Source organism: Equus przewalskii, chromosome 1 (assembly GCF_037783145.1).
Source record: "Equus przewalskii isolate Varuska chromosome 1, EquPr2, whole genome shotgun sequence".
Taxonomy (NCBI): domain Eukaryota; kingdom Metazoa; phylum Chordata; class Mammalia; order Perissodactyla; family Equidae; genus Equus; species Equus przewalskii.
This window is the reverse complement of record NC_091831.1, coordinates 173,801,369-173,813,719: the sequence shown is the minus strand read 5'-3', so window position 1 is coordinate 173,813,719 and position 12,351 is coordinate 173,801,369. Positions and strand designations below refer to the sequence as shown.

At 44.6% G+C, this 12,351-nt stretch overlaps 1 protein-coding gene across 4 annotated transcripts in view; it reads left to right on the top strand.

Annotated features, from left to right (window-relative positions):
• Positions 1–12,121, top strand: part of CLEC14A (C-type lectin domain containing 14A) — a 30,076-nt gene extending 17,955 nt beyond the window's left edge. For 2 of the 4 annotated variants that reach the window (XM_070629349.1, XM_070629338.1), the window contains 3 exons: positions 1,859–2,006; positions 7,863–7,946; positions 9,314–12,121. In XM_070629349.1, the coding sequence (XP_070485450.1) occupies positions 10,205–11,689 (1,485 nt within the window). In that variant the 5' untranslated portion in view covers positions 1,859–2,006; positions 7,863–7,946; positions 9,314–10,204 and the 3' untranslated portion in view covers positions 11,690–12,121. Of the gene's footprint in view, positions 1–1,858; positions 2,055–7,862; positions 7,947–8,013; positions 8,463–9,313 lie in introns of those variants that run through there. The other 2 variants (XM_008521249.2, XR_011542502.1) reach the window with 2 other exon arrangements.
• The last annotated feature ends 230 nt before the right edge of the window (positions 12,122–12,351 follow it).

The following is a 12,351-nucleotide window of genomic DNA, read 5'->3' as shown; positions in this document are numbered from 1 at the left end:
TCACACTTGGTAACTATCCATCTGTTAATTTACTTATGTCTTTCACTAGATCGTAAATGCCTTTAAAGCAAGGAGATGTTTCTATTTTATTTATCACTGTATTCCCAGTATGGGTCTCAGTGCCAAGAACGTGGGAGGTGCCCAATAATATATGCTGAATGAATGAATGCTTGTTTATTCCTGAATGCTTATCCTTCATCTTTAAAGAAGGATAAAGCAGAGCTTATCCTGCAACATGAAGAGAAAGTCAGAGAAGGACAGGGGGCGGGGGGCAGGGGGGCCCTCACTGCTGGGCTGAGATTTCTAGGTGTAGCAAAGTCAGAGGATGTGTGCCCATCACTTAACAAAGGGGACACAGTAGAGGCTTTTCTGACTTCTCTCAGTACAGAAGGGAAAGAGGATTTCCCACTGTGCTGCGACGCCTTCTCTGGGCTGAAATCAGCTTCCACTAGGCTTCCTAGTCCTCAGGGCGCTCCAGGCGTGAGGGAAGAGGGATTTACCCATCCTTTTCCCTGAGATCTTCTGCTGGGTTTCCACGCCACTGGGCGGAAGACCCAGAGCACGTAAAAGGCACAGCCCGCCTGCCCTCATGTCTCCCCCACTTCATCCTGAAGGCACGTTTAGACACCATTCCTGCAAGGCTGCCATCACCCCAGACCATCCCAGGTTGTAATGGCCAATGTCCTTCTCAACTCCTTCCTTGCCCTCCACCTCCATATCCTGTGACTCAGGTGACCCTGTTACACAGAAGACCAGGAAAACTGCAGTTCCACAGAGGACCCCTCAGCCAGCCTTCCGGTCAGCACCGGGCCAATCAGAGAGTGTGTGGAACGGTTATTATGAAACAATGACATGGTCACGAATACATTGAAAATTGTGAATTCCTACGCTAAATATGAAGGATTGAAAGAAAATTGCTAGAAATTATTCCGATCTGTCAATAATTGTAAAGCCAAACCCACAGTAAGACCATTCACAAAAGGTGTAATTTGGCAAAAATATAATACTAAAGGTCTTCAGTTTTTCACAGACAGAGGTGTGTGTTCTAGAACCGTAATGTAGCAGGCAGCACTTTCCCTCTCCCCACTGTAATAAATCATGTCCCATTATGTGAATTCAGTACAAAATGAAGAGGTAGCGCACCAAGAAAATATATGGCGTCCGATCGTATTGAATAGATTTGCCTAAATCACTGCTATTTTAAAACAAAAATTCATGCTAAATTCATGCTAAATCTGAAGGTCCTTTTGTTTATATGGGTTATATCTATCAATATTTACCATATTAGAAATTAAAACATTTTACTTATTATTTTAAAATATTAAACTCATTACATATTGACACATTTCACAGAGTTCAATTTAAAAACCTATATTTTCCAAAATTTAAAAAAAATAGTGAGAAGAATGAAATTATAACGTCTGACAATAGAATACAGCTGGATTCTCCTATCTGCTTCTACATTCAAACTGTTGCAATATGTTATTTTCATTGAAATACTGGGGGAAAAAACCTTACAAAGATATGTATTGGAAAATAGAGGAGTATTTTTACAGCCATTAAACAAAAATCTTCTGAATGTATTTGAAATGCCATATTATAGTAAGAATAAATCACATCTCTGGAACAGCCAATGTCAAGTCTCTTGTGCAGGGGGATGTGAATTTATCAGATACATAGGCCTTAAAATGGGCCAGATATTCAGTCTGGCTAATAATAATTTCAGGGTTCCCACTGCCCCCTACAAGGTAAATGCTAAGATAACTGCTGATTATCCCTAGTTCTTACAAACTGATAACAGATACTCCTAATAGCATTTGAATGTAAGTAGTTGTGACTTTTTTCCTCCCTCTTCCAGCTCTGTGAAGTGGAAATTCTACAGGCAACAGTGGAAAAGGCCCACTTTCATCTCAAGGCATGCCTGCCCTGATGATCAAGCACACTTACCACACAAATCCTCCAAGCCCGAACCACAGCGTGAAACTCGCGCTGGGTCAGGCGCCACGGTGAGCTGTCCAGAAACCTAAATAAAAATGCTGCCTACTTTGTTGTTATTAGAATGTCTTAACAACAGTTTCTAAACTATCACATACTTCAGATCAATTTGCTAGGAGACACGCTAGCCAGTGGTCCCTGAACTGCTGGCTCCGTGGGAAGATAATCTGATTTTTGACAAAAAGCTAGAAAATTCCATGTGTTCAATTACTAACATACAGCATTTTTACTAAATCACTGGTGCTTTATCATATTTGTGTGTACTATGTGTGTGCACGCCTACACAGGTGTGCATTGGCGTGTGTGTGTTCAGTGAAGTATTATTTCTTGAGTGCTTACTATATACCAGCTACATCACTAGAGACCCAGGATAAATAGTGAAGAAGAGAGACACAGCCACTGCCCCCAAGAAAACACAGTCTAGTGGAGCAGAGCTTCTCAAACTTTCATGTGCATACAAATCGCCTGGGGATCTCGTTAGTATGCAAATGCTGATTCAGTGTCTCTGTGATAATTCTGCATTTCTAATATACTCCCTTTTAATGCCAACGTTGCTGGCATTTGAGTAGCAAGGTGGTAGAGGACACGGACATTAAATCACACAAATAACTATATACTCACATTTGTGATAAGTGCTATGAAGAATAAAGTCCAAGAATCCATGAGATCAAATAAAGTAGGGAACCCGATCTATAGCTCAGGGCTAGGAGAGGGGACATTTAAGGTAACAGCTGAAGGATGGTGGGAATATGGCTGGCTGAGTTATTGAGACCAACTCTAGTGAATGCTACACACACCTTTGGTGTCCTTCTGCCTGAAGATGTTCTTCAGACACCAGAGTGTGCTTGACCTGTGCCCAGAGATTGCTAGAAGAGCCTAAGACCAAACGCCCTGCAGCTTCTTGCTTGGGAGACAGGAGTGTGTAAATAAATACCCCAGCTTTACCGCTCCTCAGTGGGACACACTTAGTTGGGTTTTATAGTCTGTCAGAGGGTTCCCAGCAGGACTGGGCCCTAGATGCCCATAGCTGTAATTCTTATATAACTTTGACTTTCCCCTCTTCCCTGTATCACATCCTACTCCTTGCCAATGACTCTGGTCTCACATCCAAATAAATTACTTGCTCCCAAATCCTTGTCTCAGAGTATGCTTTTGAGGGAACCCAAGTTAAGAAACCAACCCTCTCGGAGAGGACAACGAACAGTGATGAAATATACAAACACATGTACACATGCATGTATATATGTGCGTGCACACATACATGCACACACACAAGCAGGTTGAAATCTATGGGGAAGAAAGAACAGAGAACCCTAAGGTGAGCACTGAGGCACTTTTGCCCTTGGAAATTTGCCACCAATCCTGATGATCTTGAATTTGTTTTCAGGACCTCAAGGGGAGAGAGGAACAAGTGTCGAAACCCAGCCCCACCCAAGGAGACCCTCCTACCAATCAGCTGAGCTACATCCTCAATGTCAGGGTAAACCAGAAAGGAGGGTAAACCTCTCCTAATCAAGACAAGTAGCCTTGAGGTTGAGCAGAGCAGGAAGGAAATTTCCCAAAGAAGCTGTAACCATAAGCTGGCCCTATTCTGTTTCTTGGTTTGGATGATGGCTTCAGGGTCGTTTAGAAGACTGTACGTAACTGTTGGAGGCACTTTTCTATATGTACATTACACTTCACGTTTTCCTAAAATGTAATTTAAAAAAATCTGACAGACAGGAATGGTTTAGGTAAAGAGAAATCATGTAAGAATTCTGTAGGTGTTTTGGAGGAAGAGAGAACAGGTCACTGTCGCTGGAGCATAATGAACAAGGGGGAGAATGGTGGAAGATTCATTCATACATTCATTTATACATTTGTGACAAGTACTCTTTTTATGGAGCTTATATTGAGTGGGAGACAGGCAAAAAACAAATAAATGAACAAGGTAATGTTGGAGAGTAATGATGGCTATGAAGAAAACAATAGGTTGATATCATAGAAAGAGCCATAGACTAAATATCAAAGAAGAGACTAGGGGTATAGGGTTGCTCGGTGGGGTAATGGAGATTGGATTACCTTGAAAGAGCTCACTGAGGTGCTGGCAATTGAACTCACACCAGAGGGACAAGAAGGTAAAATTGGAAAGGGGAATAGGAGCCAGGGCCTCGTAGGTCTCAGTAAGGATTTTGAGCTTTATTTTAGGAGCAATCCAAAGTCATTAAAGGGATTTACACAGAAGAGAGGCATAATGAGACTAAGATTCTTAAAGATCATCCTGATGACTCTGAAGAGTAGATTCCATGGGGATCAGAATGATGCAGGCAGACCAGTGAGAAGACATATAATAGGGTTGACTAGGATGATCAAAAATGGAGACATAAAATTGAATCTATTCAAATTATACTGTAGACATAGAATTGAATATTCTTTACATATCCTTCTGGTACAGACTCCGCCCTCTCAAGGAAATCACTGGTCACTGGGTCCTATATTTTTGGCTACAGTGATTGAGCCAAGGACTTGCAAATTACTGAAGCTGGATCAATCAGTATCCTTTCCTGGGATTTTCCTAATGGAGATAGAGGAGAAGACTTTCCTTCTTTAGTAGAAGGTTATAAAGGTCTGACATGAGAACTGTCAGTGGTCTTGTTCAAGGTCATTTGGAGAAAGGCAAAGGAAACAGTAGAGGATGCAGCCTTGGAGAGAAGAGAAGGGGAAAGAGATTGAGACATATCTTGGTGTGATAGAATCTCCTGGCTGCTGTGGTTTGGCAGTACTCCATTTGACTATTGGAACTACCCCAGAATTTTTCCCATTAAATGAATCATATAATTCCTTTGCATGTAGCTGGTTTGAGTTGGATTTCTGTCAATTACACCTGAAAAAACCTGACCAGTACAAGAGGTGAGGGAGCTGGAGGTGAGCATCTTGGAAGATAGATGTGCTGTTTACTAAAATGACAAAGGCAAGATGAGAAGCTGGCTCAAGAGGGAAGAACCAAAGTTCTGTCTAGGAAATGAGAATTTGAAATACCTATGAGACATCCAAGTGGGAATATTAAGTAGATGGTGGACACATGAATTTAGAGCTCAGTCAAAAAGAATGGAGTGTGGCAGTAAGTTTGGGCATCACTGGCATAGAGATGCTATCCAAGACCGTGGGATGAGACGAGATGAGATTACACGAGGGAAAGGCTATTCAGTGGGAAGAAAAGAGGAGCCATGGCTAGGGCCTGAAGAACTTCAAGATTTATGGACTTGAGGGGTATGTGTGTGTGTGTGTGTGTGTGCACGTGTGCGCACGTGCGTGTGTGTAACTATGACTTTAACAAGACTGACTTTCAAGCGTGGCTCATAAACCAGCTCTGTAGGCAATTTTGAAAAAATACCTGAGTAGCAGGATAAACATTTATACTTTAGAACTTGTTAGGCATTTGGATTGTAACAAGGCTTTTACGTGCGTGAGTCATTCCTTCATTATTTCTTGACTATAGACTTGGCAATGGGGAAGTGGGCAGATTCCATAATGGCCAGCAGAGAATAATTTTTTCTATTACCTTCCTTGTACCCAGGAATATGGTCAGCCCTGCCTCTGTTTAGAGAGCAGTTTGTATGACGGAGCTGAAAGTTTAATGTTTTTTAAAGTTTCTTATTTCTGTACCTAGTCATGCTGTTCACTAAAGCAGAAGAGGACTCTAATTGTGACATACATTTCTGAAGTGACTGACTGTACGTAAACGTGTGCAGATGGCTTAAATACAACGCCACCTGAAAGAAGTCTTTATCTTTTCGGGTGTATATGAATTTTTTAGGTTATGAGCCTATATTATCTGTTGGATTAGGAGTCAGACCATATATCCTGATTAGGACTTGTACATAATGAGAATTTAGAAGTTGTGTTTTCAGCAAATAAAGTTACCAGATTTTATCACTCATTAAGCGCCCCATGGACACTTGAGAAATAGAATTTAAAATGCTGTCAGTTAAAAGTATAAAGACATTCATCATTGATCATTTAGTTAGGATCCGATATAGTTGTAAAAGGCTATGAATCTTCACAATTCTTAGTCTCTAGCTTAGATCAGTTTCTGAATGCTATGTTCTCCTAATGGAATATTGTCTTCTATTCAATTTCCTCTGAAGTATTTTCATGTATCTTAAGTGAACTCAGAAATATGCTAAGACCCAGGTGTTTTCTTTCAACAATAATAGAATTTATTCAGTGAAGATCAACAACTTTATAAATTTATGAGATCACTTGGAATGTGATTAGTGAAATTTTGTCTTTCTCCATCTTTGTTTCTGATATTTTAAATTAATATTTCAATTGAAAATGTTGGATTAAACTCACTTTCCTGATATGTTCTCTATGGTTCTTTGGATGCCCTTGTATAAATAAATGAACAAATTAATATCTTACATGATTCTTACGAATACACAGATTGTCTGAAAAGTCTAGAAACATAGGGAAAGTATTTTATTTATTATGCTTCTTCAGATTAATAATTGGCTTAAATTTAGAAATGTGTTACCTGCAAAAGAACATATGGATCAAAGGAAAATTTATTGACAAAGGTTTTTGAAAATGTAACTAACATTTTTTTTTTTTTGAGGAAGATTAGCCCTGAGCTAACATCTGTTGCCAATCCCACTCTTTTTGCTGAGGAAGACTGGCCCTGAGCTAACATCTGTGCCCATCTTCCTCTACTTTACATGTGGGATGCCTACCACAGCATGGCGTGCCAAGCAGCACCATGTCTGCTCCTGGGATCCAAACTGGCGAACCCCGGGCCGTTGAGAAGCTGAACGTGCGCACTTAGCTGCTGCGCCACAGGGCCGGCCCCCTAACGTCTTGATTTTATTTTTATTTTACATTTTGGAACTCAGCTGCTCAGTCAGATTAATTGTAATTTTTGGTTCATGTCATTCTCTCATCATATGTCCACGTGTAGAGCTCTTATTTACTTTGTTAATTATTTAATTATTTATTTTTAATACTGAAATAATCACCTACAAAGCTACTATCCAAAGAGAAAGCTGAGACTCTAACCACAGGCCACATCAAATCTCCTGTCTGCCCACCAGGCCAACCGCCTTCTCCCTTCCACCCAAAGGATCTGTCACCCAGAAACACGTTCTTAATATGTTCCATCACTCAGAATCTTATTGTTCCTTTTATCTTGTATTGTAACCATTTTTTTCCTGAAAAGTACACAAATATATACTTAGTAATTTTTAAAAGTTTTTACGAAAGGAATGTCAGGCTCTGTATAATCTTTTGGAACGTTTGTCACCTAACGTTGTATTGATAAGATTAATTCATAGTGTTACTTGTGGCTATACTGCGTTCATTTTACTTGCTATACAATATTCAGGGAGTGAATGTACCGTAGTTTATTTATGTACTCTCTGTTGCTGGCCATTTGGTTCATTCTGTTTTTTGTTAATATGAACAGTACTGCTATAAACATCTTCCTTTTACATATCTTTTCTTGTACATGTGCAAGAGTTTCTCTCGAATATACACCTGGGCACGGAAGGACCAGTGTATAGAGTACATAAATCTTTGATTTTAGGAAAAAAATGGCAAGCTTTTCTAAAGTTGTTGCTCTCATCTATCACATATAAAAGAGCCTGCGGATCCACGCTTGGTGTTATAGGAATTTTAAATATTTGGAATCCAATGGAGGTAAAACGGTATCTTATTATGCTCTTAATTAATACTGTTTAAAAATAAAAAATTAGTCGTTTTTAGTTTTTTCAAGTATACTATACACTTCAAAATATGTTAGTGTATGTAGATCAACACAAAGCAATTACAAAATGATATATGTCTTACTTGAAGCTGATTTTTTTTCTGACTCTTCTTTCCCATCACTGCAGGCATGGCCAGGACTGTGACACGACGTCATTGTGGCCACTGTGTTCTCTTCTAATATCCTGCCTCTCCAGGCAAAACGCCAAGGGGTGAGGTCATAAAATATTTACTACAAGCTTTCCAGTCATTCATTTTTTCTTGCACTAGAAACCTCCCCTCATTCCCTACTGATTTTAAACATATCTAAGAGATTTCCATTGACTACTTAGGTTTGTAAAACGTTAAAACAGCAGTGTTGCATGGGCACATTTACAAACACACAGTCATTAGATTGCAAAGGTACACAGAGCTGGCCCAAGTGATTAAGTATTTTTAAAATCTTTCAACTGGATTTCTAGATTTTCATGTTTCTTTCTCATAAGACATTAAGTTAATTTAAATGCAAAGTCATGTTTAAGGTGATTCTCGGACATCTGAAATGAAGGACTAATGAATGTCCTTTAAATTGGGGAACAGCAAGGGTAGGAGAGAAATTCCGCTGCAAAACTCCACAGTCAGCCAAAGCAAGGTATGTGTGCCCCTGCCTCATGGTGTTCACAGTCCTTTGTGAAGATACTTGGAATCTCCAAGAGGAGAAGAAGAGTGACAGCAGTGGTAAAACTGAGGTGAGAGTGTAAGATGTGGTCTTGGAACCTCCCTCCTTAGCCCCCCTCCTGAACCTGAACAGCCCCATCCGGTACAACACCATGAGTTACAACTGTGGTGTGCATTATTCATGGAAGGGCAAGCTTCATTCTGATTATAGATATTCAAAAGCATCAGGCACAGTTAAGAGGACTTAGGTGAAACTCTTCATGTATTTCTGATTGCAATATTTAGCAGCTGTGAGCTAAGATAGATAATCTATTTCCTAAAATTATGTGGAATTGTATGTGTTGCTAAAAAGAAAATCCTTTCATAGACAGGGCAGTGTCGAACTTTTCCTTCCTTTACTCATCTTTAATTTCTCCCCACTTCCAACTGAGTGGAAGTGTTTTTATTAAAACAAAACATCAAACATCAGTTGGCACTCTGAAGAAACAGGCTCACCCATCTTTTAAGTTGTGTTTTTTTTACCTTATACAATATGCATTATAATGTAATAAATATTTTAATTTCCTAAGGATATTGAACTTAGTATCCCTTAAAGGAGACTTTTACAACTTACTGCTACAAATATTGGCACTTAATCAAAGGAGAAAATGATATTAAAATAGTTCAAGGATAAAATCACCCATGGGGTAGTTCTCAAACATTAATAAGGCCATGAGTTCATTTATCTATAACCTATAAGCTAGAAGAAGTTATGAACCAATATAGTGGTAAGGAAACCCACCAAGCTATCAGTTAAGATCTACAGTCATTATTTTTCATTTAGGCCTAGAAATACATTTCCTTTCCTGAATGAGCCAATCAGGCCATTTCAGAGAAACAAATGGAAGCGAAAAATAAACTTTTTATTTTTATTTTTTTGCAGAGGAAGATTGTCCCCTGAGCTAACATCTGTGCCCATCTTCCTCTATTTTGCATGTGGGATGCTGCCATTGCATGGTTTGATGATTGGTGCATAGGTCCATGCCTGGGATCTGAACCATTGAAGCCCAGGCGGAAGCAGAGCACGAGAACTTAACCGCTGTGCCGGGAGGCCCCAAAAATAAACCTTTAAGGCAAGCGCTGAAGAAGAAGCAGGATTTTCCATTTAAGACATCCACGAGAAACTCCGCGTCCTTTGATTAGCAATTAGCACGCTGGACTCTCCTTTGACAGAGGAGAGAAGTGAGGCTTCGGCCGATGAACCGGTGCTCCCCTGGGGCGAAGGGAGAAGCTTCTGTTCTCAGGAGCTGTTCCCCGCAGTCCCAGGCCGCTGGGAGGCCGGAGGCGTCCGCCCCGTCGTGAGGCAGACCCGCTCCGGCCACTGCACGAGGACGGTGTGGGCCGGCGGCCAGCTCCCCTCCGCGATCCTCCGGTCCCTGTGCGCCCGCCGCGGGTTTGGGGATCCGAGGTCCTGGAACCCCCTAAGCGGGGAAACGATGCACTCTTCCCGGGGGCGACTTTCTGCCTTCTCTCCTGCTCCGAGCAGGGCCTTCGACTGCTTCCCCGGGCCCGGCGCCCGCCGTGTCCCTGACCCCAGAACCAATCCGGGCTGCAGGGGCCTGGCGGAGCTCCGGACGCGCTTCCTGTCGCGGCCTAAGGAAGCCGTTTGCCGCCAGGACCTTGGTGGGGATTCCGGGAGGTCGAGGGGCCGGGCTGGAGAGGGGCGGGGAGGGGGAGAGCCAGCTGTAGGGGCGGTGACCGCGCTCTCGGGACAGCTCGCGCCCTCGGCGGGACAGATCCAAGTTGGGAGCGGCCTTGCGCGCGGGACTCCAGGATGAGGCCGGCGCTCGCCCTGTGCCTCCTCTGGCAGGCGTTCTGGCCCCGGCCGGGCCGCGGCGAGCACCCCACCGCTGACCGCGCGGGCTGCGTGGCCTCAGGGGCCTGCTATAGCCTGCACCACGCCACCATCAAGCGGCTGGCGGCCGAGGAGGCCTGCAGCCTGCGCGGCGGGGCGCTCAGCACGGTGCGCGGGGGCACCGAACTCCGCGCGGTGCTCGCGCTCCTGCGCGCGGGCCCGGGGCCCGGAGGGGGCTCCAAAGACCTTCTCTTCTGGGTGGCGCTGGAGCGCGGGCGATCCCGCTGCACCCTGGAGAGCAAGCCGTTGCGAGGTTTCTCCTGGTTGTCCCCCGACGTCGGTGAGTCCGAAAGCGACACGCTGCCATGGGTGGAGGAGCCCCAACGCTCCTGCACCGCTCGGAGTTGCGCGGGACTCCAGGCCGCCGGGGGAGTCGAGCCCGCGGGCTGGAAGGAGATGCGATGCCACACGCGCGCCAACGGCTACCTGTGCAAGTACCAGTTTGAGGGCTTGTGCCCCGCGCCGCGCCCCGGGGCCGCCTCTGACTTGAGCTACCGCGCGCCCTTCCAGCTGCACAGCGCCGCGCTGGACTTCAGTCCCCCCGGCACCAAGGTGAGTGCGCTCTGCCCCGGGCAGCTCTCCGTCACCGCCACCTGCATCGCGGACGAGGTCGGCGCGCGCTGGGACGGGATACCCTCCGGGGCCGTGCTCTGTCCCTGCCCTGGGAGGTACCTCCGTGCTGGCAAATGCGCGGAGCTTCCTAACTGCCTCGACGACTCGGGAGGCTTCGCCTGCGAGTGTGCTCCGGGCTTCGTGCTGGGGAAAGACGGACGCTCTTGTGTAACCAGTGGGGAAGGACAGCCGGCCTCTGGGGGGACCGAGGTGCCCACCAGTCACCCGCCGGCCACTGCAGCTAGCCCCGTGCCGAAGAGAACGTGGTCACCCAGGGTCCATGAGAATCCAGCAGAGGTACCCCATACCCCTGGACGAGGCGGTTCAGCAACATCTATTCCCGAGATTCCTCGGTGGGGAGCACAGAGCACGCTATCTACCCTTCAAACGTCCCCCCAAGTCAAGTCAAAGGCCGCCATAACCTCTTCGGGAAGCGTAATGCCCAAGTTTAATTCCACCTCTTCCTCTGCCATTCCCCAGCCTTCCCAGCCTTTCGACTCCTCCTCCACCGTGGTCTTCTTACTTGTGAGCATAGCGGTGGTAGTGTTGGTGATCTTGACCATGACAATGCTGGGGCTTTTCAAACTCTGCTTCCACAAGAGCCCTTCCTCCCGGCCGAGAAAGGGCCGTTTGGCCCCACCGGGCGTGGAGAGTGATGCTGAGGCCGCTGCTCTGCGCTCCACTTCTGCCCATTGCACAGACAACGGGGTGAAGGTCGGGGACCGTGGTCTGCGGGACAGAGCGGAGCGCGCCTCGCTGACGGAGTCTTCTCTTGGCTCCAGTGATACGTAGGGAAAAGGGACAAGGAGCACTTCTTGTGAGCAGAGTTTTTCACTTTCAGAGAAAAGGGAAAAGAGGAACTTATTTGTGGGACTGACGATTACTGCAGAAATTCCCCTTCCCCTAAATTCCCTCTACTGGGCTGAGGAGCTAAATCTAAACTAGCCACGCCTTCCCTGAAGATGGAAGAGGTGCAAGTGCCTTAGGGTGGTACTGAGGGCCGGGATCCCACGGGGGAGAGGTATTTTCTTGTGTTTATTCTGGGGGAGTTGGCAAAGTGGTTGAACTTTTTAAGACACTGGAAGCAAATAGGAAACCGAATACGATTTTTAAAATTTTATTTTTTACCAAAGTGGGAAGGAAACCTTCTGTGCAGATTGTTCAGACTGGGAGTATATCGGTTTGAAATTCCCAGGCAAAAAATAAAGGATTGTTCAAAACCCAGACTCGGATATCATTGGTTTCTTGGAGGAGTAATTTAGGAAGAACAGCTGAGGGGCATGCTGGGAATAGCAACAAGAGGGCATCCTGCTTTTAGATTGAGGGGGAGATCTTTAAATCTGGTAATAAGGAGGAGATCTTTAAGAACTATTAACTTTTTCCTTGGTTCCTTATACTCTGCTTTCAAAATCACTGCTACTTGTCTGTTCTGTTGTAAACCAAAACTGTCGTGT